Source organism: Equus przewalskii, chromosome 12 (assembly GCF_037783145.1).
Source record: "Equus przewalskii isolate Varuska chromosome 12, EquPr2, whole genome shotgun sequence".
Lineage (NCBI taxonomy): Eukaryota > Metazoa > Chordata > Mammalia > Perissodactyla > Equidae > Equus > Equus przewalskii.
In genome coordinates, this window is record NC_091842.1 from 5359246 (window position 1) to 5386078 (window position 26833).

A 26833-nucleotide genomic window follows, 5' to 3' on the forward strand; every position below is an offset into this window, starting at 1 on the left:
AGCCTAATGCCGCTGGCAACTGAACGCACAATCTGAAGTAACTCCTGGGCGAAGAGGAATCAGAATGCAAACTGAATCGCATGAGACTGAGTGACGACGACCATGCTCCAAACTGGGGAGAAGTCACCCCCGCTCCCCTCCCTAGCTCGGCAGGCTCACGCAGGTCGGGGGACGGGGTCTGGGGAAAGGTCCTTTTAGGGCCGGGGTAGTAGGAGTTTTTGCAGACCACGCCTGGTTAGTTTTCCCCCAAACTCGGGGATGCCCAGACCCCCACAAGTTATGGGAAGTTGCATCAAGCCCGGCCCAGCTGCGTCTGGGCTGTGAAGATGCCTGCGGAGCTGGGGCTGCTCGCCGTTCTCCGTGAAGAGCGAAGAACGCTCCGTGTTGGGACCACACCGGGGCACTTCCATTAAGTTCTTCGGATGATACGTGGTCTAAAAATGAGCACTCCAGAAAAAAACGAGTCTAGCCATTACTTTGGGCAAACGCTTCACAGTTTGCCACTTCAGGTCCAGTGATGGGGAAGGCACCCCAACTCTGGGAAGCTCGAGAACATTCCCAAGGACGAGCCAGGGACCCCGTGGCCAGTGTCCCTGCAAAGAAGCGCCAGGAGAGAGACTCGATGCAAAACCAGAATTTTAAAAACTTTAACAATTTATTAGTCTTATTTTCCAGTAAAATATTCACATAATGTCAAAAGAATGGAATGATAGCGATGTAGCTGACTACCTTTAATTAATTCCACATAAATATTTAAAATCTAAAAACCTCGGGATCATCAGACTGAGTAGAAATTTGATTCTTCAAAGCAAGTATTGCTTTACTGTTGTCATTAATCCAGTCAATAAGAGGACCAATAACCTGCAGCGGTGAACAAAACGCTTGCTCAGTTGTTTTGGAAGAGATGTTTCGGCGAGCCACCCTCAGTCAGTCCAAGAAGAATATGTTATTGAACTGTGTCGCACAAAGCTTCTTCACCTCTTCTGCAAAAAGAGCAGCAAACAGTGCGTAAGGAACAGGGGTTTTCACTTAAAAGGTTCCATGATATGTATTAGTGCCGTAAATTCTTCTGGAATAAAGTTGGGGATAGATAAATGTCTGCATTAACTTTGATCTTTAATCTCAGAAGCCTAGGTAGGAAATGCTAACAAATTGAGAGAAGGGAAAAAAAGCCTAACGTGCTCATGAGACTTCCACAGTACTGAACACAGTGAAACACTGCTCCTTCGGCCTGCGCAAGCCCAGCGCGCCAAGTGCCTCAGACAGCAGGGGTCAGGGTGCCAGGAGCGCGACCTCTCACACCTGGAGAGATCTGACGCCACGACACGCTAAGTGCAGCGGCCGCCTGGAACCGTCGATCGTGCTCCAGCGAGGCAGCGTTCCCTCGACTCCCCTCAGCTCCCAGTGTCACGAGCCCCTAACGAGAGGAGGGCTCTAAGGGGACAGCTCTTCATACGAGCCTTAATAAGAGGGAACATCGCATCTGCCCTAGAAGACAGACGCAGAAAAAGGAGGCTCACCCCTAACTTTTCTCAGAGTTGGCACTTGGGGTGCACTCCCGCCACTGGCCGCCCCCCCCCCCCCGGGCTCCAGGGCTCCTGCAGAGCAGCAAGGGAGCCCGCTGCGGTGACGGTGACCCCAGCCTGTCCTCCAGGCAACAAGGCCGCTAGCACAGTGAGAGCAGCAGTTGGGATCCCGCTGCGCAGACGACCAGACCAACGGCTTCGGCTGGAAGACGGAAGGAAACTGGCAGCGTTATTCTGCTCATGTACAGACAGAGCTGGCTGTAAACTGCCACTCGAGTCTGGCAGCTCTGCATCAAAATGTGTTTTTATCACAGGAAATGGAAATGGACATTTTAAAACATAGTATATAAAGCTGTGGGATTTTTTTTTTGGCATGATAGAAAATAATTTAGGCCATTATCAAGTTTCCTGTGAAATAGGAAAGTTTTCACATACTTTTTTAAGGAACTAAGCTATAGGAAAACACAGAGTGTAACAAACAATGGCTTCCCTTATGCAACAGAGGCATCTGCTTAAAACCCCAACAGTCATGATTTGTTCTATTTAGCATGTTTCTTAGCACATTGCAAAGGTAGTTTTTAAATATCAGTAGCATTAAAATTCTGCTCCAATATAAAATCCTATTTACCATTTACTTCAATCAGGTTTGCATTTTTTTGATTCAAAATAACATAGAGTTCCCGCTGATCAGACTTTTTCCCAACAACCCAATAATCACTCATCGCTTTCACGATGATTTCTTCATCTTCATCCACTCTGTAAGACAAGAGTTTCAAGACACAATGGTTTATTATACAAACGGCTACATTGTGAAAAACAAACATTCTAAAACAAGAAACAGGAAACTAGTCCCTTGAAAAGTTCAGGGAGTCAGGTCCAAGTGGCCAGTGGCCTCTGGGCTTAATGACCCGTTTGGAAGTGGCACCCAGGAAGGTGGTCAAGTGTGAGCCCCTCTGAAGGGGCTCTGGGTCACTTGGTTGTGAAGAGGATGCCTTTAATGTCTCTTCTAAGAAAGGGGACACCTAATTTGGGATGCTGGTGAATTACCTGGCGAAGTCACTGTTGATGTCACCCAGAATCTTCATCAAGTCCGGATGAACAGACGTCAGGGACAGACTGGGTGTCTTCCTCATGTGGATTGTACTTTTCTCTGCTAAATTCATATGGTTGAAGTAGATAAACTTAAACTGGGGTTCCTTCTCAGACCTGGGAAAACAGTCATTAAAATGGTAACATTCTGAAAGAATAGCCAAACTATACAGCTACATCAAGGGCTGGGCCTTCCAATCAAGAATCTGTCAGTTACGATGTAACAGGCGCCTCATATTAGTAACTTAGTTGATACCCATGGGGTAGTCAATATGGATGGAATGCTCCATAGAGCTGAAGTTTATTTTTTAAAAACCAAAAGTATTTTAACCATTCTGTGATAATTTTCTCAATAAAAAGATAATGTTTTATAAATGGCAATCACACAGTTATTCTCTGAATTTTTTTTTTTAAATGCAAACTACATCAATACAGGCCATTTATCTTCTAGCGGAGGGGTCAGCAGACTAGCCCTGGCCGAACCTGGCCTTGTTTTTCTAAATCAAGTTTTAGTGGCACACTGCCACGGCCATATGTTTATGTACAGTTGATGCTGCTTTCCCGCTTAAACGAGAGTAGAGCAGTTGAAACATATTTAGCTCCCAAAGACTGACCCCTGTTTTAGGAAAGAAACATCTCTTTTGTCCCCCAGGGCTGTGGCATTCGACGCCACAGAACCGAAGCTTACCACAATAAGTAACAACACTTTCATTATCATAAACGAAGATCATTCTGAAACATATTAGCCTTTTCTGCTGGAGTATAATGAACACTTTAATTGGGATATATCTTTTTATTATTTTAAATGACTGGGCAATGCCATGACACTGCCTTCCAGGCCAGAATCTGTGATTCCTCAGGGACCCGCCCAGTCAGCTGGGCCACACAGCTCACAGGGTGCGTCCCCTCCCTCACTCTCCCTGCGCCCTCAATTTGCACTCTCAAGTCTAGGGAGAGCCCGAGCAGCCCGCCGCTGGGGGCTCAGAGCCTTCTCTGCTTACTTCAGGGCTAGCAGCCACGCTCTGGAGGGCTGGGGGTGCCGGAAGCCCAGCCTCCGGGTAAGCGGGTTACTACTGTAATACTTTACCTCTAGGCAAAGAAAGAATGTGGGCGATTTAGTTTCCAGGAAAATGAAAATAGAATTCTTACAAAACCAGAATTTGTTTTTAATAGGCCCCTAAAACTAAGAAAAGCAGGTATAACTACAAGAAAAACTGTTTGGAAAGATGAAAATTTTCAAAGATGTTTTGAAAGATATTTAGTTGTCTAGGTAGACAAACTTCTCCCCAGCCTCAATGGGGCTTAGAGTTCCGGCTGTCTTGTCTGACCCTAAAAAACTGTCTACGGCTTTCCTAGTTCCCTTGTCTATAATATGTAAACTACTCTTCTAAGAAGATCAAAATGATTGTTTTTGTACCCCCGGATGGAACTTTACATTAGAAAATATTACTTAGGTAGTTCAGACGGGCAAACGTGGCTTCTTTCCACTCCACCTTCCACGGAGGATAACAGAGAAACAGAAATAGAAAAAGAGCTACTTGCAGTGTACTGTTAATGAAAGAAAAAAGAGATCTGCTCGCACTAAACACAGCAAGGATAACTTTCATCCGACACGCTCACTCGTTATCCAAATTAACACCTCACAGCGTATCAGCTTAGAGTCAGCAGCTGCCACGTTTACCGGTATCTTTTCCAAAAAGCTTGTGAGTCTTGGCTCTTTTAACCACGAAAGCATTTTTTTCCAAACAAAATCACACAAATTTCTTGCCCTCTTAAAAAAGAACTTGCTAAGCAGTTGAGTACGTCAACAGAGGATACACTAACCCAGGGAAACCAGACAGAAGTCCTCCCGGCGGCCTGTGAAGTCTGCTGGAGAAAGCCCCGCAGCGGTGAGGATGTCCCCAAGGGGCGTGGACAGCTGGGCTGTCTTCACTGGTTACATTCTGTGCCTTTCCAGTCTGTGTCCACTAGCTTTTTCAGAAAGATCTCCAGTCAACCCTTCCTTCACATCCCTTTGCCCTTTTCTTCCACTAGTGGCTGAAACCCCAGGAACTAGGATTGGTGGGAGGTGACGGGGAGCCCTCTGTGAGTAAATAGCATCACTTTCACTGAGATGCTGGAGAGTTCACTGTTTGAGGACCAGCATGTGAAAACCGTTCCAAACTTCAAAGGCACGCCAGGAAAGGTCACTAGGAGCGCTGAGCCGACGGAGGCCATCAACAGACGTTCGAGAGCGCGTAACGGCTCACAGATTCACCTGTGCCTTCGCCGGCTGGGTGGGGACACCCGGACCATCTGGCGATTTTCCCTTGTTCTGCGCTTTGTTCCAGATAGCTAAGGTTGCCAGATAAATGGTTTCTAGATGAATATGGCTACTGGCTATCCCTCACTTGTCAAACTGGACTAAAGGTGAAAACGGGATTCTGAACTGATCGATTTGGATAGTGTGAAGGGACACTGGTCTCAGTTTACGAGTCACACATTAGAGTTTTCCTCCTGGAAAGGGCCTCTCTAGAGTAATCAGCAAGCGAGCTTGGAAGGCGCGCTAACTCTGCCCGGGAAAGAAGCCCCCCTTCGCCCTGCTCTACCCTAACACCCCCACCGGACTACAGCCAGGGCTGGCGGGTCCCTCCCCACGCTCCTCCTGCTCCCTGTGTCCACTCCTGGTCTGATCGGCACCAACCCTCGCTGCCACTGGCTGCACTCTACTTCCGGCTGGAATCCCAGCGTGGTCAACCTCATAAGCAACTGGGTTGTTCTACAGATTTATTCAAAAAGACCGATTAAAACAGATTATTAAAAAAATTCCTCCCAGGAAAGCTTCCTTTTCTAATAACTTTTTACTTCCTGTTCCTCACACTGTCCAAATTTAGTATTAGAACTGGTTAGTGAATAGGCATATGTGGAAGAAATCGAAACGAAAGTCTCAGGTTCAGAAAACTAACAATTTTGGGGAAAAAAGCTTAAGATAGAGCCCTTCCTCAAACCCTTAAAAATTCCAGGTGAATTAAAGATTCAAACACAAAAGATAAAACCATAAAAACACCAGAGACAAAAATGGGATATTTTTATAATACGGGGTGGGAAGCCGCAAGTATGACACTAAAGATAGAAATCTGAAGGAAATAATTACTAAAACTGACTATGTATAAATCCTAAACTTGTGTATTACAAAAAACAGTAAAGTTAAAGAAAAGAAGATGTGACATGACTAAAAGGTATTGCATTAAGAGTATTGATGGAAAAGAAAAAAAGATAAAGCACTTCAACGGCGAGAGCCAAAGGACATGACGGGCAGTTTGTGGAAGAGACAGAAACGCCAATAAACAGATGAAGCGATGCCCCCTCCACCCCCCACCAGTGTCCCCTGTCAGACTGTCAAAATACAGAGGGCCCGGAGGAGCGCTGCGGGCACCGGTGGCAGTCTAAGCCAGCCCAAGCTCCGTGCAGGGATCCACCCGGGCAATGCGCGTTCCCTTCGCCCCAGAACTCAACCCTAGGGATTTCGCCTAAGAGGATAATTAGATGTGAGTCCTAGATTGTGCAGTACACAACTGTTTATAACACTAACAGCCATAAGGAGACTACCCATTAAATGGGAGAATGGTTAAGCAAAGAGCACACATCTAGCCAATCAGACGCCATGAAGCCAATAAAGAGAATAAGGTGGCCCCATATTTACTGGTTTAAACTGCTGTTTGTACCATATTTTTTTTTAAAAGCTACAGATTGACGGCATGATCTGTTTTTCAAGAGCCCTGAGGAAGACGCCACGTGTATATGTCACTGTTTATATATGTGTACGAGTCTAGACAGACAGAAACCGAATGAGATAAGATTTCCAATGCTGATATTCCTGAATTTAAAAATTAAGGGCATAAATTACTCTCAAAAAAGAAAAAATGCAAAAATAATTGAATCATAAGTCCTTGAATAGAAAAACATTGAGGTGTCACACAAACTAAGAGAAAGTGAGGACGAAACAAACTTCCTTCATGCCATGCTTGAACGAGTCGACCTCAGTTCCACAAGCTGCCGTTTACGACTGTGGATCCAACACTAACCTTTAGGCCTGAGCAGCGCCCTTTGCGGGGGGCTGTGGCTGAGAGAACAGGCTGGGCACAGCGGTCCCCAACTGGCCTCTGGGATCAGGACGGCCGGCTGACACAGCAGCCTCCATGCCCTCAACAGTGCCCTGGAGATGCTGCCACTGGGGGCTTCTTTCCTCCTTCAAGGCTGCCTCTACTTTCTCTGGGATATGAGTTTTGGAGGCCCCATGACCGGTTTGTAAATGGTTGGGATTTAGGTTAGAAAGATTCCCAGAAGAAAAGCACATTATCTTGTGTACTCAAAAGCTTTTCTCTTTAGTCAGCTGATATTTATGGCTTGGCGAGCACTAGCTCCTTACATATAAAATCTCAGATGCACCAAGAACCATCTTAAGGTCAACTTTCAAACATAAAAACAACTACGATTCTAGAATTTCTCTTCTTGGGCATGCCCCTGAATTGTGTGCAGTTTATTTCACTATCAAGTTTTCCAATTTCCCTTTTCTTCCCAGAGGTCTAGTGATACTGTACAGCGCTTCTCTTAACAGTCAGAAAGACACATGTGTGTGAAAACACACATAGCAAAATGTGTGGGGGTACACGTGAGCTATTTTTTCAACCTTCCTATGTTTGAAAATTTTCCTAATAAAATATCAGAGAGAAAACTGCTTCCTGATGAGAGGATAATGAATATTCAAGGGCCTCTCCTTTGTTCTGTACAATCCCAAGAAGAGTTAACCTTTTTTTCCCCTCCTGAGGAAGATTAGCCCTGAGCTAACATCTGCTGCCAATCCTCCTCTTTTTGCTGAGGAAGACTGGCCCTGAGCTCACATCCCTGCCCATCTTCCTCTACTTTATATGTGGGACGCCTACCACAGCATGGTGTGGCAAGTGGTGCCATGTCCACACCCGGGATCCAAACCGGCGAACCCCGGGCCGCTGAGAAGTGGAACATGCGCACTTAACTGCTGCGCCACCGGGCCGGTCCCGAGAGTTAATCTTATTTGCAAAATAGAAGGTGCTTGACAGCAAGTGTCCCTCTGGATATCTGTTTATGAGTTACTCGAAATTCACCACATCTATCGAAAGCAGGGGCAGAGGAGTTCACAAGTCCAGTGGTCTCCCCGGGGTCTGGGGACAGAGGAAATCACACTTTCTCACTCTCCACTCATAAGAGTCACTCGCATGACTCCACACAGATTTAACTCACTTACGCCTCCTTCAAGAAAGGGAATCTGGCAGGTTCGCGTGAAAACATTGAAGGATTAAGCAGCACTGTCGAGACGTAAGGTGGTCAGGCACTTTCCTTTCTCGGCCGTATCTTTCCTCACACTAGGTATGCTGTCCAGGCACAGTCCACACACACATACGAAACCCAAATGGCCTTTCACCCGGAGCCTGTTTGCGACCTGGCTACGGGCTGGTGCTTATATAGACATCCATACAACATGATCACTACAAACACAAGGTTAGATATCAAACCACAGCATTCCAGTAACTTCGCAAACATACGGGAAGTCCATACAAAGAGGGCTTCTATTTCTCAAAGTACTTTCCATCTAGTCACTTTAACAGTAATTCGATTTTACATTGAGAAGAAAGTAGAAAGAGGTTCAGTGAGTTTCCACGGTGTTCTTGGAACCAAGGCGAGCTTAACCTCGAGTCTCCTGATACCCGGCCTAGAGCCTTCCAAGGCCCCGGACTCATTGCCAATGCCCAACGGCTTCCATCACAGCCAACTCCACCCAGACATTTTTGCACAAGACGCACAGCGCTTTCGGTGTACGCAAAGCCAAACTCTGCTGGTGACTACCGCCAGGGTGAATTTCAGCCTGGGCTGGCCAAGTGGGATGTTGAATGGTACTCACAAGGCCAATGCCAGAGGCGTAGCTAGCACACTTCACCCCAGACACGCATGCCACGATGAGGGGAGAGCTGAGGGAGTGTATGAACATGACCCGGCCCCAGCCCTCAGTGTGGGGCAGAAACCCCAGGAGCAGTTCCCCAGGACGCTTTTCAGACAGCACTGAACAGCACATTTGTTCTCTGGATTCAGAGAAAACACAGATGTTAATATTGTCTGAATTCTTAAGTAAAAACCACCCTTAATCTTCCAAAACCAGTTATATGCTGTTTTATGAAAGTAAACACAAAGCAAAGTACAAACCCAGATATTCTTTTGTTGATGTTAAATTGCTCACAAATGTCAGATGCCAGTACTGTGAGCTGGGGCCCAACAATGCTGTCCAGTCTTCGGCAAAAATCCAGCGTAGGCTGTATAGAGGCTAACAAGTAATTTAAAAAATACCAGTCAGTGTTACAATACTTTGTGTTAAAAAGGTCAATATTTATTTTACCGTCTTAACAACAGTATTCAAATTATAACTTTACTGATCTGGGAAGTAATTAAATGATCGAACGCCCTTTCCCCTCCCAAATAGAAGAGAAGCAGAAGAGTCAAAATTACTTATATTTAAGATGGAAAAGAGTCAAAGACCTATCTCACTGGAGTGTTGATTTAAGCATGCCCCGTGGGCGGTAAATTGGTTGCCACCGCAAGTAGACCAAGGGGGTCGAATATTCACTTAACAAACACTACACAGCACTCATGGGCCAGGTGCTCACTGGTGCTTTACAAACAGTACCCTGTTTACTCCCCGCAGCCCCCTCTGAGATAGGCACTCCTGTTATTTCAGTCAAGGAGGCACAGGAAGGTGCCTGCGTCCTAACGCTGCCAAGCAGGCAAGCTAGGACTTTAAAAATATTAGAAGTAGCTAGTCAAGATGGCAGAGGCCCAGAGGGGGCAATAGCGCTTAATATGGCCTCTGTGTTGCTGATGACAACACACGTATCATTTAGGAAGAGAACACAGTCTGTTGTAAAGAGAAAAGGCTTCTCTACTCAGGCGGAACTCAGACACAGGGGTACCTACCGTCAATCATAAAGCACACGGCTGCACTCATGGCCTGGGAGGAGAAAACAAACCGAAGATTACAAAACGGTACAAAAAGGAAAGCTTAACCCGATGCACTGACGCTGTTCGAATCTTGATTTCAACAAATCAACTTTATAAAGGTATTTTTTAGTCAACTGGAACAATCTGGATTCGGACTGGAGATGAGATGACGTCAAGGGAGTGCTGCCTATTTGGTCGGACGTGCTAATGGCACAGTGGTTATGTCAGAACTGAGGCCCTGATGAGTTAGGAGACGCACACTGAGGATTTATGCATGAAATGACACGCACGACCACTTAAAATGCCCTAGCAAAACCCAAAACATGCAGAGAAGACAGATGAAAGATTAGCATATGATTAATTAATTAAGCGGCGCGATGGGTACCTGGGGATTCATCATTCTAGTCTCTATTTTTGTGTGTGTTTGACGATTTCCATTAACACAGTTTAAAAAAACCCCAGCAAATGACTGTCACCTTGCCTCACTTTTTATTATAGCAAATATTACAGTTATGACATTAGCAACTAACAGTAACCTACAACCACCAAAACCATAAATAAAAATAAACAAAAATGTTTGAATTTATCAATGCAATGTATAGTGTTAAAAAAGCTTGAAGAGAACATATAGCCCTCTGATGAAAAGGCAACAGACCTCCTTCTCTGAGGCTGCTCCCCCAGGCCCCCACTGTTAACCGCTTCAGATAACACCGACCACTGTCCCCTTGAGACATCGTCCTGACTTCCACTCCTGTCGGGATGGATGGACCCCTTGCCCGCCTGCCCCCTCCAGCCCTGCGGCTTGCAGCCACTGTCGTCTTGCACTCGCACCTCACAGCCTGACGACTCGCTTCTCCTGCCGCCAGTCCCGGGCACCAGCTCCTTAATGGCTACCTTCTAAGTGAGGACAGTGACGTTCCCAGCTGTGCCCGCACCTCTCCCCACGCCCACCTCCCGACCTCTATCAGCGATAACTTCACTTCTGCACGCTCACCGTTCACAATATCTAAAACATTTTGTAACTAAATCATAACTAGACAGGGGATGCAAAATTAGTGGCTTACAAGCCAGTTCCATACAAATTTTGTGTTTTCTTTGTGTATAAAATAACTTTGACTTAGATACCAACTAATTTTATATCAAAAACCCCAACTTCCTGCCTCTCCTACAGTATCAGGACACTGGGCCCCGGCTGTGCATTCTGAGGCACCACCTGGTGGATACGGGTCGTGCTGGCCTCCTGGGGACACGCGCACCTCTGGGTGCCACCGTCGGCACCGCTCCGGACGGAAGCCTGGTCCAGCTTGCTCCCCTTACATCTACCATCAGGCACGTGCGGATGTGGCCTCTCACCGGTTGATTTTTGTGTGGACCTCTATTTTACAAGTTTAAGAATTTTAAATAAATTAAAAAGTACCTAGAACGGTAGACATCAACTCCACGGACCATCACCTTCTCAACAATGGTCAATTCATGGACAATCCTGCCCTGCCTACCTCCCTCCACCACACGTTAACCTCACACATCATATCCTTTAGTCCACACACATTTCAGCCGGTATCCATGAGAGACAAGGATCGTAGCAGCACTTCCACACGGTGGGGGGGGGGCTCCACGGGCTGTCCCCAGTGAAACACCATAAATGGAGTCCTGCCCCCACGCCTCTTCCCTGGGCTGACTTCACTCTGTACCCTTTGGCTGTAATGAGCTGTAACTGTGAGAAGAATGGCTTCTCTGAGTCCTTGTGATTCCTTCTAGTCAACTATTAAACCTGAGGGTGTTCTTGGCGACCCTCTGAACTCGCAGTTGGAGTCAGAACTGAGGGGGGGTTTGGGGACTCTCGAACTTTGCCACTAGAAACCATTGAATTGTATACATTAAATGGGTGAATTATACGGTATGTGAATTATATCTCAATAAAGTTGTTTAAAAAAAAGATAAGAACACTTTAAGATAACCATGACACCATTATCATTCCTAAAATTACATCTATAGATTGACTCTAAAAACAGAAATCCATAAAGAACACAGTGTTCCAGGCTCATGTTTCCTTCTTTAAGAGTTCAAAGTCTCACTCCTGAGTCATTCAGAGCAGAACGATTTTAGCTTGATATAAAAATGGGCTTTTCCCTACTCCAATTACTGCTCTAAATTATGCCTCACTTTAGTTCGGTTCACTTTCAGGCCACATCTTTCCGTATATTTTCTCTGGAATTCTCTCCTCCTTTAGCCGTTTTTTATTACATCTCACATTTAATTGAATCTCTTAATCATACTATTTTATGAAACGTCTTTTTGCTCTGGAGCCCCTGCACCCAGAACAGAGCCCTCCTTCTCTGCTTCCTTATGAAAGTACCGGAGGGGGTAACCGTCAGCAGACCTTGAGAGCTCTACCATCTCAAGCCTGCCTGTAATGTTCTCATGGGTAAGACAGATTGTTCTGGATTCCAAGATATTTTCTTTCTTGGTTTCCTTACTTATTCTGGTGAGGCACAACCTCATGCAACACCCCAAGAAAGGGGCGCGGGGTAACTTTTTGAGACTTTTCACGTTTAATACATCCTTCTTCGAGCTCATCGGTGGTTGATGGTTTGGCCCGGCAAAGAATTCTACACTGAAAATCATCTTCTCTCAGAACTTTGAAAGTCTTCCTTCTGCTGTCACCTAACATCTAGTGCTGGTAGGGAAACTGCTAAAGCCAGTTTTATTTACAGGTGACCTGGTTTTCCTTCTGGAAAGTTCTAGGATCTTCTCTTCAAATTTCCAAAATTGCCCATTGTGTGGGTGGGAGTGGGTCTTTTTTATTCATTGCACCAGACATTGAGTGGGCCTTTTCAGTCCAGAAAATGTGCTCCTCTTCAGCTAGATATTTTCTCATAATACCACTTCACTAATTCCCTCTCTCCCACTTTGTTAATCAGATATGAACATTCCTGAACTGATCCTTTCTCTCATCTTTCCTCCATATTTTTATCTCTTGTCATCTTACCTTATATTCTAGGGCAGGGCAACTTATCTTTAACCCTTTTAATAAATTTCTTATGTGAAAAATTATATCTTTGAGGGGAACTGAGAGGTCATTGCTTATTGGGTGCAGAATTTCTGTTTGGGGTGAAGAAAAGTTTTGGAAATAGTGGTGATGGTTGCACAAGTCTGTGAATGTACTTAATGTCAATAAATTGTACACTTAAAAATGGTTAAAACGGCAAATTTTATTTTATATATCTTAGCACATAAAAAAATAATTTAAAAAATTGTATTTTCAATTAACCTAAGTTTAATATAACCTCGACTCTTTCATGTCATCCTGTTTCAGTTTTACAGATGCCCTTCTCTAATCTCTGTGGATACTAATTTTTAAAAGTTCTCTTCCGTTCCTGGAATCGTTCTCGTTTCTCAAGACCTACTTTGTTCTTCCAATCATACTTAAGAGTGAAGAAGGGCTGACCGGGGCGGGAGGCCTCGCCTCGAGTGGAGGATGAGGGCAGCAGTTACGCTGGCACACGGCAACTCCAGAAGGAGCAGGGCCTTACGCTCAGGTGCTGACATCCACACTAGCTACTCTAAGTCTCTCCAGATTGTTTACTTTCTTTAAAAGGACCCTCAGTCTTCACCCAGGGACAGGTGCTCAGCTGCCTGCCTGAGTGTAAGGAAGGGGAAGGGGGTGGCCAACTGGTTCATGTACAACACGTCAGTGGAGAGGGTGCCTCAGTGCGCCCTCGCTCTCAAACCTCCTTTCTATCTGCCAGGACCATACAGAATTCCCGCATCCTCTGAAGTTCACCTCCTTCCTGTGCGCTCAGGGCATCATTTCTGAGCCTTTACGCATTAAAACATAATTGCACTCTTAGGTGAAAAAGAAGATAAATACATATGCTCAGCTTTCTTTCTTGAACCAAAAACTGCCTTTAAAAAAACCAACCTAAGTATACAGGCTTACAACATAACATCCTGACAAAACCATCCTTACAGAGTTACAACAGCTTTAAAATCAGAGCAAAAGCAGAGTTCACTGACGTGTGGCCAGGCCCACATCCAAAGGCATCTAACAGGCACCACTGACCTTTGATGGCTTCTGGTTGGAGCACACAGGACTTCAAGCGTTTGTGAGTCATAACCTTAGACAGTTACTCTTTCACCACTAAACAAAACTGTTTACAAGGAGCTAAAAATAAGCATTCTATTCCAGAAGAGCACCCGTTTTGAGTTTTACAATAATTAGAACTTCCAACATCTGTTCCGGGAAACCTTTAAGAGGCTTGCATAAATACTCATGTACACAGGCAAGAAAGGCTTACTTTAGTATTACTCTGTAACACAGGAGGGAAAAAGAGTTGTTACCTTATAAACAATTAAATGGAGCGCTTCGTAAGTGTCATCTGTATTTACAAAAATTCTGGGGAATCTGCATTTTGCTTCTGGATCATTAAGGTTTAAGGGCCCAGTAAGAAATCTGAAAAGCAAGCACAGAGATGATTCGATTCAATCAGGTACATTATAAACAGGAATATATAAACAGGGTACATTCCTACTTAATATGTATCTATTTTTTTGAAGCTAGACACTACTTGGAAAACATCAAATCAGAACATGGTAAAGTAATACACTCAATTCATTGGAAACAACAGAAGTTCCTTTGTTGATTATTGTCAACAAATTAGCACAAAGGTACAGTGTTCAGGATTTTATCTTTACCAAAAAAGATGATAAAGTCCAATATTGTATATCAGAGAACACAAGTCCCACCTTCCGTAGTGTTGAAGATTTCCCGGCATCTCTGTCCTTATCGGAGAATCTCTTCCGGCCAACTGGAAACAAATTTAACGTTGAGAAACAACTTAACAGATTTTCTACTTTCAAAGCTTTGAAAAACAGCACTCTTTTCTACTACTTGGCTCCATGTCATTTTTCTGTATCAATTTCTCATATTCCTCCCCACCAAAAAGAGAGGGGATTACAGAGGTGCATAAAGAGCTCATTGATTGTAACCAGAACTATCGTGCACAATTTCATCGCACCCTGACTTCCATATACTGTTTAGTTCCTCTTACGGCAGTAGCTGAAATCTCCCACGTGGTTAACACATGCCAGGCAATGGCATAAGTTACTTAGTTTCACCTCACGGGACCCCTGTGGGGAATGCCCTCTTCCTATTTTCTAGACGTAGAAACCGAAGTCTGTAGAAGTTCACCACTGTGCCCAGCTCCTAAGTGGCAGGGCCAGGCATCAAACCCAAGCCTGTCTGACGTCAAAGTCCCTGTCTTTAGCCATGACGTCGTCCTCCTCATAGATTTGTATTTGTAGCACATTCCTAGTTGCTTTGGCTGAAGATATACCATTTCACATGCACAGAAAATGGAAAACAAAAACCAAATCCAATAGTTATGTTAGCGAAAACTTGTTGCTCTTCTAAAAATTTTTGATGTTCTTCTGGTCTATACGAAATTTTAGCATATAACTGAAAATTAAAGATTGGAAATGTAAATCCAATAGCAGAAATGCAGAGCCAACTCTCAGATATGCAGTTTGTCCTGAGGGAGAAGACCTCACGTGTCCACGTCCACATCGCCAGGTCGTATATTGCAGCTTCCTATGTTACAAGCCCCGCTCTTTAGCCACATAATAAGGTACCGAATAGTTTTCTGTTGCAACAGCACTGTCACACATGGGAAAGCGCCTGCAGTGAGCCTTCTGAGGATGCGGCTGTAAGCAGGCGCTTTAGCATCAGGCAGACCCTGAGATCAAGTCCTGGCTCATGACTTACTAGCTGGGTGACTCTGGGTAAGTCATGTCAGCCCCCTAAACCTGGGTATCCTATCTGCAAGATGGAGATAAGGTACCCAGCTCTTAGGATTGTTCTCAGGATGTCATCAGATAATGCACGTTTGCTGGTGTCTGGCATATGGTACATACTCCAGAGATGTGAGCCACTGTATTCAAACTACCCAGAAAGGAACTAAGCAGGGGACCAGGTCCTGCTCAAAACCTTGCATTCAATTTCTTATCAGAGAGATGTTTCCCATTGTTTCAAGCCATGGCCTTAAAAAATAGAGGGAGGGAGAGGGAGAAAGCGTGCGCATGTGTGCACCTGAGCCAAATGATAACTCAATGGGCTATGAACACTTTTCACTGCCGACCTAATTAAAGCTACAAAAGGATACTTTGGGGAGAACGCTGTGGCATTATTTACAGTTCTCTGCAGAAAACTGGGAAATTAAGCACTAGAGTAGAAAAGCCAGGCAGGCAATGCAACATCTACTCAAAATTGGATCTCCTGTTTGCAGATGAAAAGCCCACAGGATTAACCGTTGTTTTGTCAAAGATCCCTGACATTTTCAGATTTCCCAAAACCCTACTTAAAAACCCAATGTTTCCTTGGCTCAATGAACTGCTCCTCTTAAAAACACACCTTTCCTATTGCATTTGAATGTAACGAAATGAGGAAGAGCTGACACACATGGTTTTCTGTGCTGAGTAATACACAACTAAACAAATGTCACACCAGTAATGTAAAACATAGATCAGAGCCTCCCCATCGACCATGTTACTCCACCCACCTCCTCCACCACCCAAACCTGTGTCTGTGTGTTTGTGTGCGCACACACGTGTATACATACATACATATATAGAGAAAGGGAGAGAGAGATTAGTACCCAGTCATACCTCAGGTTCAATATGCCTTGGAAATAGAGAGGTGGTGAGGTATTTGTACAAAATTCTCATGTCATCTTGTTCTAATCCACTCCTGAAACATCGGAAAAGCATGGCGTTAAAAGTTTGGGATTGGTCTTCTGTCTTTCCATCGGTCTATGATAAAGTTCGTCTTTTTTTAACACTGTATCAAGAAGGGGATGAATTACACTTGAGTCCCGGCACCAGAACTTTACCCTGACCTGTCAAAGGCCACTACTGTGTGGTCTTGCATTTTCTATGCCATTCTAAATAAAAAGTCACAACGGATTGGATTCTCTGCCTGCATTCCACGCAGCATTCTTCATGGAGTGTTAACAAGCACAACCTCCAGGCCAGGCAGCGGATTTCTCTTCACTTTCTGGGTTATGCGTAAGGCCACATTCCTTCACTCAGCACCCCGGAAAATCCTGAGAACTAGATCCTGCTATGTCTCAGAAACATACGCGGATTTTAATTCTCTGGATTTCAGTGTGGGCAAAAAGGAGGAAGAGAAAGAACAAACTTTCAGGCAAACTGTCTAATGTGAAACGAGGCAAGAGTAAGTAGCACGTGGAAAATGTGCTGAGAAGCTGGGAGGCGTCAGACTCCACAGGAAATGAGTTTGTTAGGTAAAGCTATAAACAGACGGTGAGTCTGTACGTGAGGTTTTTCTGTTCAAGATAACTGAAACAATCCTGTGAGGAAATCTAACGTGATGTAAACCAAGCCTCCACACATGCTCGAGGCTCTCTCGTCTTCCAGGAAAGCCAAACGTCAGAAAACGTCTGGCTCGTCTCGGCAAACGGCTGCTGCGCGCCTGGCTGCCTCCGCCAGCTCTGTCCTACCCGCTCCTCTTCCTCTGCCACCCCTTCTTCCGAGGCTCAGTTCTCATCGTGTCTTGTCCAGAACCGCAACTGGAAGGAGCCCTACACCCTCACGCAGGCTTGTGTGCCGAGAAGCAGAACCCTCACTGCTTGTCCTGTGACAGCCCCAACTCCCAAACTCTCGCAGCCAACTAGGCAGATGGAATTTCCAAATCAAACACACGGACAGTCACTCATTTTTTCTTTTGCAGAAATAATTAAGATAAGGGGAGAGAAAGAGAAAAATAAAAAACAAAACAAGCCTGGATATTACCTTCTTTTTAAGAACCAAATAAAAAGTACCAGTGGGGAGGGGTGGGTAATGCCAAGTAAAAGACAGTATGTAAAGAATTACGTACTGGGCAATTCCTTATAGAGCTGCGCTTCCAAAAACAGCAGCTACCGGGCACATCTGGCTATTAAACCACTGAAACGTGGCTAGTCGAAATGAGTGTAATATACACTGGATTTTTCAGATTTAATTTTTTTAATACTGTCGTTTACATGTTGAAATAATATTTTAGATAGATTGGGCTAAAAATATGTATCTATTATGAACTTCACCAGTTTCTTTTTATTTTAACGTAGCTCTTAGAAAATTTAAAATGATATATGTGGCTTGCATCACACTCTTATCGGATGGAGCTGTTCTAGACCAGACGACAGCGAGTAGAAACAGCCCCAAAAGGAAATGGAAGACAACATTTCTTAACTGCTTATTCTGTGCACTGTGCTTAGGGCTTCATTTTTTTATTTCACTTAAGATTTAATGCTAGGCATTAAATACTTGGGTGTTGGCTTTCTGGATAGAAAATTTAAAAAGAAGGTTAAGTTGCAGCCAGCTGTTCAGAGCACAAGACACCCAGTAGGAGAGTCCCCCTTTGCTGTGGTGAGGCCTGCCCTGGTCGTAGGATCTCCATCAGCGCTGGCCACAGCAACCCCTCCCCAGATCTGCCACCCCCATCCCTATGCCTGCTCCCCTGCAGAAACCAATGAAGTCAGATCGCGTGACAGTAAACAGAAGCCTGCACTGACAGGGCCAAACGATCCAGGACTCCTGGATCAATGGTTCACACCGCACAGGAAAGAGCCCACTTGGGCCCAGAAGTACAAGTGTTCTCAACGTCTCTCAAATACAGTTACTTAACATGAGTGATTTTTTTTTTCTTTTAAAAAAAACCCACCAAAAACTTTTCTTCAGCTGAAATCTTAACTGACTCATTCGTGTGCATGAGATGCTACCACTTTGTCAAGACTGATTTTTCTGGAACTCTGCGCCCTGTTTTTACTTCACTGCTAAATGGGCATCCCCTGTTTGCTCTCCGACCCCCACAGCTGCTCCGAGGGAAGCAGCGACTCGGCCGCTGCAGACCCCACACGGCTGTGCTCAGGAGCCTGCGCACCTCCCTCAGGGGGTGACACCAAGTTATCTGAGAACTTCTTTCAGCGGAAGCACTGCCAAGAACACAGTGGTCACGACTCCATGCAGAATCCTTCACACCAGGATCAGCTTACTCTCTAACACAGACATGTTACTGTCATGTATTGAATATAAAATAATCTAGCCAAGATCAAGAGTATGGTCAATTTTGATTAACTTAAGAACTATCTAAAGCATTTATTCATAAAAACATTAACCCCTGAAAAGTACATCAATTCACTGAAAAGAAAATTCTCTCAAAAAGTAGGTCAAGAACTCTGGACAAGAAAGTCAGCTGACATCGTCCTACCAACAGGAGTCTAACCCCATCGTGGCCACAGCCAAAACCAAAGCCGCCACTAAACACAGCAGTCCACACGGAGCTGTAAGCTATTTCCTACTAACCGTTTGCTTTGAGCTCCCCGTCAACATTTACTGGGGACACGTAAGGAGCCAGGTTCTGGCACATGCTGGGACAGACAGATGCTTCTCTCCTCGATCAGGTAATTTCAGAACAACACAGCAAGGACTAAGAGTCAATACGTACTCTGTTCATGAAGTATAAAATACCTCCTTGGTATTTAAACACACCAGCTTTGTAACTAGCAACTGCCTCTCAAAATGTGCTATTTTCTTGAAGTTCCTTCTGGTCATGACTGCCTGGAACCAACCCTTCCCTGTCAGCATACTGGAGTGGAACCACAGAGCAGCTCCGTGCAGCCACCAGAGCTGTGCACTGCTCAACTCCAGGGGCTGTCATTCACAAAGACAAAGATGCCAAGAGGGTCTCCGGGAGTTGGGCAACAGGTGGCCCTGGGAGCCCACGCTTCCAGAGCCCCACCCTGCTGGCCAGGCCGGCTCCAGGGCCTCCCAGCACGAGCCGCTGATCTCCAGGAGGGCCCTCTTGCTCAAGGCCCGTACCCTTCTCACTCCCAGAGTTCACACCCACATCAGGGCTGACGCTGTGTCAGGCCAGCAGAATCCGAGCTACCTTTCTCTGCCAGGGGCACCAAGGCCACGGACTATGTTGGCTTCTGGCCCACCCCCCTTTATGTCCCTATTACCACGGCTGGGGGCAACCTCCCCAGCGCCTCCCTGTAACTTCTACCTGTGGAGGGGCCGCTCCCTCCTCAGACCGGACTCTGGATAACTATCCTTCAAGCTTTCACAGCAGCAGTTAAGAATTTCATTTTGCTATCATAGCGTGAATATCATAAAAGCAACCAGAGCAAGGCCAGTTAATACAGCATAAAGTTGCCTGATAAGGAATTTGAAACATAAAAAAAGGACGCATTTTCATCTGGAATTTGTTATGTTGTTTTTACAGGAGAGAACAAATTCTACGTGAAAACCCATCAACTTGTTTAATAGACGGATTCAAATTCCTTTAGTTTAGCCTGCTTCTCTCCTTCAAATGGAGCTGCAAGATGTTGGCAGGGGCGGGGATGGGCTTCAGGGGACCATTACCGCCTTTTCTATTAGCTCAACTCAGGTTTTACTGCTAAAATATGGCCACACCCCTCATTTCAGGCAGAGGGATACAGTAAACAAAACGTAAAAAGTGAACACGTTTGACAGCACTCCAGCCGGCCGCTCTCCCCTGCACCTCAGCCACTCGTCTCAGGGAGACCGCTCCTGGCCACAGATCAACAGCGTGGGTCCACACGCAGCTCTCGGGGCCACATCCTCTACGCAGCCTCACGCACATTCACGCGGCTTGTCTAGAGTTTAGTATTAGGTAGCTGATAGCATTTAGTAATAGTTTATCTTTTCTTCTCGAGTATCAACGTTTTCATCAAAGAAATTATGTTTCTGTTCCTACTATAGGACACAAACATAGTCTGATGACAGTGGGGTAATGTCCTGGCTTTACAGCACTTTTAACTTCTCGAATATTTTAAAAATCTAGCATCTTTAAAAGACAGTATGAAAATTATGCTTTCCACAATTCCTACACTGTTTCTTTGAAGATGTTTTTGGGAAAACATCAAAATAAAAACAGGATTCCTAAAAGTAACCTGATAGGAACATTTTCGCCACTTTTGACAACCCAGCAGCCCATAATTGCTGTTTTTATTATCCTAAAAGATTCTCTTCTTTTACATGCCTGGTCCTAGGATGTACCTACCAGATGAGCTGATCGTTGTAGAGAAAGGCAGTGTATTTGACTACACTCAGGCTTTCCTCCATTCTGTTAATAAAGGACTGGATTTTCAAATAAGTCATTTTATCCAATGGGAAGAAGCTGATTCCACCGAAAATGTCGAGCAGATCACATGACTGCAAATGTAACGTTTGCAAATACTGTAGGAAAAAATAGGGCATTAAACTTACTGTTAGTACAATGAATACAGGACTCTTTGACAACCGAAAATAGTTAATTTAGAGTACAGTTACATACTAGCAGATTGCACACTGGCAAGACCAACAAGTAGGTGAGCCACAGGTAAGTGGATTTGAAATCAGTACCAATTTCAAAATATAAAGTTCAAACATAACTCGTTAATGTTTATTCAGTGTTGTGCTTTTTCTCTTTGAAATTTTTTTTTTTTAAAGATTTTATTTTTTCCTTTTTCTCCCCAAAGCCCCCCGGGTACATGGTTGTATGTTCTTCGTTGTGGGTCCTTCTAGTTGTGGCATGTGGGACGCTGCCTCAGCGTGGTTTGATGAGCGGTGCCATGTACGCGCCCAGGATTCGAACCAATGAAACACTGGGCCGCCTGCAGTGGAGCGCGTGAACTTAACCACTCTTCCAAGGGGCCAGCCCCTCTCTTTGAAATTTTTAATTCCTAACGTTAGCGCTCTTCAAATTTGACGAACCTCATTAGGGATCTACACAATGTCATGGACAGACAGTGCCATCTTATACTAAAATCACGTTGAAAGGACACTTGGTCAGCTGTATCCATCAGCAGAACGTTGATGGGCAGGAGAGTAATGAAGATAAGAAGAGGAATCAGGAGACAGCACGAGAGTGAATAATTATGGTCATTAACGTGAAGAAACAAACGCAGAAAGAAAAATAATTCATAAAAACAAAATAATTCAAAAATAGATATCAAAAGTAGTTTAGCGAGAAAATAAATGGAGAATTATTCCTTTCAGATAAACTGAACTTTACCAGAGGTAGGGTGAGATATGTAAAATTCAATTTACTGCAAAGGAGAATGGCAATTCTCTAGGGACATTCGTTTACCACGTGGGAAAAATCACACTCGTGTTACTCATGTGACAGCATCTGTGTCACAGCCACAACCTTTTACTGGAGGCACTATGGATTATGCCTGTTGAGTGAACAGAATTGATTCATAAGAATGTGCAACGCAGGTAAAGAGTTCAGAGTTGGCTAATTAGCAATCTACCACACAGTCATCTTGCTTTTGAGGAAGCCCACACTGACCGATGCAGGTGGAACAAGGAGGAAGACAAAGGATGTCTCCGAGATGCTTTAAGGAGCTGCGCACAAACGGCAGGATGCTCTGATCCCACACGAAACACTGGAAAGAGATGCCAGAGTGCAAGCTGAGCGAGTTTCCTCACTGTCTGATCTTGCCACGATATCTCTTAGGCTCTCTGCCACTTTCAAGTTCTAGGTCTTTTGTGTATGAGAAACAAACTTGTCTGTACTTTTCTAAAAGTCTGTTTGAACACTACTAAGATCATAAATAAAATTCAAAATACTTGCCCGATGAAAGAATTTCTCTAATCTTTCTTTGAGGAGCTTGACACCTCCATCTTCCATGGCTCTCAGAAATGTACCATTAAAAAGCTAACGGTGTAAAAGATTTAAAAAAAAAATGTCAATTTCCTATGCCTCCAATTTTGCAGTATAACAAGTTCATCTCTTTCTTTCAGATTAATTAATTTGGCTTATTTAATCCCACAGTTCCTTTTAAATACAGAAAATATTTACATGAGGAAGCCTGAGTTGTAAGTCACAAAAATTTACACACTGTTAAGTGATACCATTTTTATGAAATCACCTAATTGTTCGGGGGATTTTTCTTTTTTTTAACCTCAACTCGTACCTAAGTTTCACTTTACATAAATAATACCACCAGACTTCTCGAATCATACAAACATTGGCAGTCTGTGTTTTCCTCAAGAACATGGACCCCTTGCTTACTAACGAGGATACATTCCTAGCACAAGGCTGGGAACAGAGAAGGCCTCAATAGTCAGTGAATTAGTACATGCATAAACCCCAACACTGTTTCTAAGGCCCCGTTATTTCCTCCCCTAAAACAGATACAGAGTCACCTTGCCGTCATCTAAAGAATTAAGAATTATTTCTAAACAACCACTGTAAATAGGGATACTTGGCCAGACTCAACTCGGAAAGAATGCCACACTTACCTTGTACATGCTGTAGCACTGCTGGAGTACTGAACTGTAGACTTTGTCCTACGACAAACACAAAGACACAGCATGGACCTCGATTCAAAGGGAAAAAATGTCTATGGCACAGCAATGGACAGTGACTCTTGGCAAAGCAATATAATGCTTATAAACCTGGTCCCACCACAGTTGTGTGCTGAAAATAAGAGGTATTTAAATTCAATTATGAACCAATAAGCCTAAATTTAGGAGGGCTTTAAACACAGACAATTAGTAGAAGGCATCAGTGCGACAGGGTACATATATATTTTTACAAGATTGTGCAAATGTAAATAATAGACATAAAACTTCTCTATGTGTACCCTGAGAAACTTCTGCCAAAGTGACATGGCTTAAATTTGACCAGGTAAGTCACCCATCATATTCTGTGACAAATTGTTTTCTAAAAATAAATAAAAAATGACGTGTTACCAACAGTTCCTCCTCTTGGTACTCAACAATTGGTTTTCCATCTTTACTTTGCTTTTCAATTATAGGATTCCGGACAACCTACAAAGTTTGATAAACTGAAGTTACACAATGAATCAACTATATGTATTTTCAGTTTTCCCCTAAATTAAAAAACTTGAACATGTCACCACACCAAAAACACAACTTCTTAAAACAGCCCCAAGAACAAATACATCAAATAGGAGTTTGACTTTAAAATTGCAACTAACTTTATCGTAATTTTACTTTGATGCAACAGTCAGAGGACTTTCCTAAATTTCTAACAGTAGAGATCGCCCATAACTTTGCTATGCAAATTCAAGAAGATGTACTGTGTATGTAAATACCATGACCATCCAGAAATTGCCTTCCGGTTCATTGAAGAACTGTCTGTTCTTCTGGGTATGTAAAGATTTCGCGGGTTTTGACGGACTAAAGGTCCTAAAAAAGGTGAAAAGAATATGTTGGGGACAATTCTCAGCCTAAGTGGTAAGAATCACTGAGTTCGGCAAAAGCACATTTACAGGCGTTACCTCGTAAACTGCACGATAGCTTCGCACAATCCGACATTTCTAATTTTTTCATTCTTTTCGACTTCGTTTGGATAATAAAACAAAATTTTATTTTCCTCCTAAAGTACGAAGAGACAGAATCCCAACATTAATAGAAGCGTTTTTTCATCTCAGCCGTTGAAAATGCCAAGTTTCATGTCAACCTCTCATGTCACACACGCGAACCGTAAAACCAAACCAAAGCCCTTTTTAGAAAAACAAGAATTATCTCCTCGCTGTGTAAATACCGCCCACCAGCCTGAAAGGCAATTTTGATACCCAATAAATCATGTCATCCGAAGGGGCACTCCGAAAACTCTGCTTTCTTTCCTCTCAAATACTAATTTGTAATACACCAAAGCTTGTGAAAGATAAGCGTGTGCGCACGCGTGCGTGCAGACAGACGCCTCCCCACAAACTGAACCCAGCAGGTTCACGGGCATTTGGACTGACAGCCTTTAAAAGGACCGTGATGTGCTGCCAGCAAAACCTCCGGACATCCTTTGAGGAAGTCACCGTCCCCACCTAAAAACCAAACAAACCAAACCCCTGGAATTTATTTTTTAATTAAATCGGAAAAAAACTTTCCGGGGTTCCTCCAAGCCCGCATTCTTTCAGGGCTACTCTTGTGCCACGCTTCCAATCGCGGACTTGCAGGAAAAAAGATACAAACTTAATTTTAATCACCCAGGATGGATACAAAGAGACGAGAGTCAACCCGAGTGGAGCGATCGAGCTGATGAACAGGCGCTGATCGCAGCCCCTGCCTGCGTCGCCTGGCCCCCGCCGCCGCCCCTGGCCACACCTGGCACAACGCGGCCTCGGGAAACGCCGCTGGAGGAGGGCAGAGTGACAGGTGCTGCCCGGCGCTGGGCGGGCCGGGGCCGCCTCCCGGGCACACCCCGCGGCTCCCGGCCCCGCCGCCGGCCAGCCGCCCCCCGGCCTCGGGCCCTCCCCGGCCGCCGGCCCCGCTCCGCGTACCTCTCCCTCGCGCGGCCCGAAGCGCGGGTTGTAGATGAAGAAGCTCAGCAGCGCCGGCGGGAACTGCTTCTCCTGGGCTGTCCCGGCCCCGGCCCCCGCCCCGGCCGCCGCTGCCGCCATCCCGGCCCGGCCCCCGCCCCGGGAGCCTCCCTCTGCCCGCCCAGAGACCGCCGCGGCGAGGAGACCGCACTTCCGCCTCGCTCGCGGGCGCCCCGGAAGTGGTCGCCGCCGGCCCGGAAGGAGACTCTGCAGCCCTCCGTCCGCTCCTGGAGCGCGCGGGTCGGTCTGTTCCCCTTGATGCCGCCCTGGGCAGGTGCTTTTCTTAAATAAGAGTTAAGGTGAAATGTTTTGTTTGTTTGTTTGTTTGCTGCCAGATTTCTGCCCTGGCGCAAGGCGAGGGCTGCGTGTTTAAGGACAATTTGAACGGGCATGGTTTTTTGGAGAAGTGAGTGTGCAGATGCAGAAAGAACGCGTTCTGGGGCGGACGTGCATTCAGCTGGGCCATTTGCCACTTACATCATCCGCAGGGTCCCTCCGGCTACTTATGGGGTTTTTGGGATCCCTGTGTGAGACCCCTCGTGACCGCTGGTTCGAACTAGACCGACGGCGTTGGCGCCTTCCTCCAGTTCGTCTGGCTCCGGGGAGGAGGATGGCCCAGGATCTGGAGGCGCTGGCCTGGGCCAGGCGCAGTGTGTGGCCGAAGCGGGGCCAGCGCGGCGATCTCCGCAGAGCGCCCAGTGCCCGACCTTGGCGCGGAGGGCATCGCCCTTTCCAGCTGTTAGGATTCACTGGCCTTTGGGTCCTGTGGATGGTGACACAGTTGGAACAGCTCCTGTATTTGGGGATTCAAGCCCTTGCAGCAGACCGCTTGGCCAAACTCAGGAAGACCTTGGTTTAGGTTGTCTCGTCTGTCCCGGATTAAGTTTAGAAACAGGACCCCTTATCCACCCTAGCAGAATAGACATTCACGTTTAGGGAGGTGATGCGTTGGAATTTGGACGTGAGACAGAGCTGTACTTAGCCTAGCTCTATCATTCACTAGGTGTGAGACTTCAGACAAATTACATAGCCTTTCTCCCGTCTCTATGTCATGTTTGTAAAATGACTAATAGTAAATGCTTGCCTGATAGGAATTTTGCTTTAAGAATTAAATGGGACTGTGAATTGTATGTATGGTGCCTGCCCTTAATCATTTATTCAACAACTGATTACTGTCATTACTTGCTCTTGCAAGACTGTCCCAACTAGCTTGCTCTAAGTGTATGACTTTCTTCCTTCAGAAAGACTTGTTTTGACAGAGTAATAATTTTCAAGAACTGTTAAGGTAGCAGAATCTGCTTCTCCCCTTTTATCCCCCAAAAGTCTATGGGGACTTCTAATATATAAAATCGATGCAGTTACCGTGTTTGAGTGAGAGCCCAAGTGGTAGGACTGAGGCCTAAATGTACCTTCCTCTAGCCTTTTCCAGGAGCTACCCCCCATCCCCGTCTCTCTTGGGGACCCTACAGCACCTGCCCAGGACCCTGGGATTCCAGGGAGCATAGTTTGAAAACTCCAAGTTGAAGTGTTTCTTCCATCTCAGAGCAAATGCTTCTGGAAGAGAAAGAGCCCAGGGTTTAGTTGTGGTTTTGAGTTTTAGTTCTGGTTTTGCCATTTACCAGTTGTGTGACCTCTGACTCATCCCTTAACTTCTTTCACCTCAGTTTCCTCATCTGTAAAATGAGGTTAATACCTGCCTCGCAGTGTTATTGCAAGTATTGCATTAAATGATAGAAAGAAAAGCACTTTGTCAGTACAAACTACTATACAATTGTGGTGAGATGACATTTTATAGTGTTGGTCAAGATTTCTCCCCAGCACACCTCTACTTCCTTACATGCTTTGTCTCCTCTGCCCCAT

The 26833-nt window shown here is 45.1% G+C and overlaps 1 protein-coding gene across 1 annotated transcript; it reads right to left on the reverse strand.

The window, feature by feature from the left end:
* Positions 1-636: 636 nt before the first annotated feature.
* Positions 637-26096, reverse strand: CCZ1 (CCZ1 homolog, vacuolar protein trafficking and biogenesis associated). Its single transcript, XM_070566254.1, has 15 exons — positions 24935-26096; positions 23936-24033; positions 23750-23843; positions 23385-23462; positions 22932-22979; positions 22261-22344; positions 20704-20879; positions 16284-16365; positions 14367-14428; positions 13962-14073; positions 9597-9630; positions 8832-8949; positions 2574-2732; positions 2155-2282; positions 637-983 (listed from the first exon to the last, which is right to left on the reverse strand). The coding sequence occupies exons 1-15, from the start codon at positions 25052-25054 to the stop codon at positions 928-930; spliced, it is 1449 nt and encodes a 482-aa protein (XP_070422355.1). The 5' UTR covers positions 25055-26096; the 3' UTR covers positions 637-927.
* Positions 26097-26833: the final 737 nt, after the last annotated feature.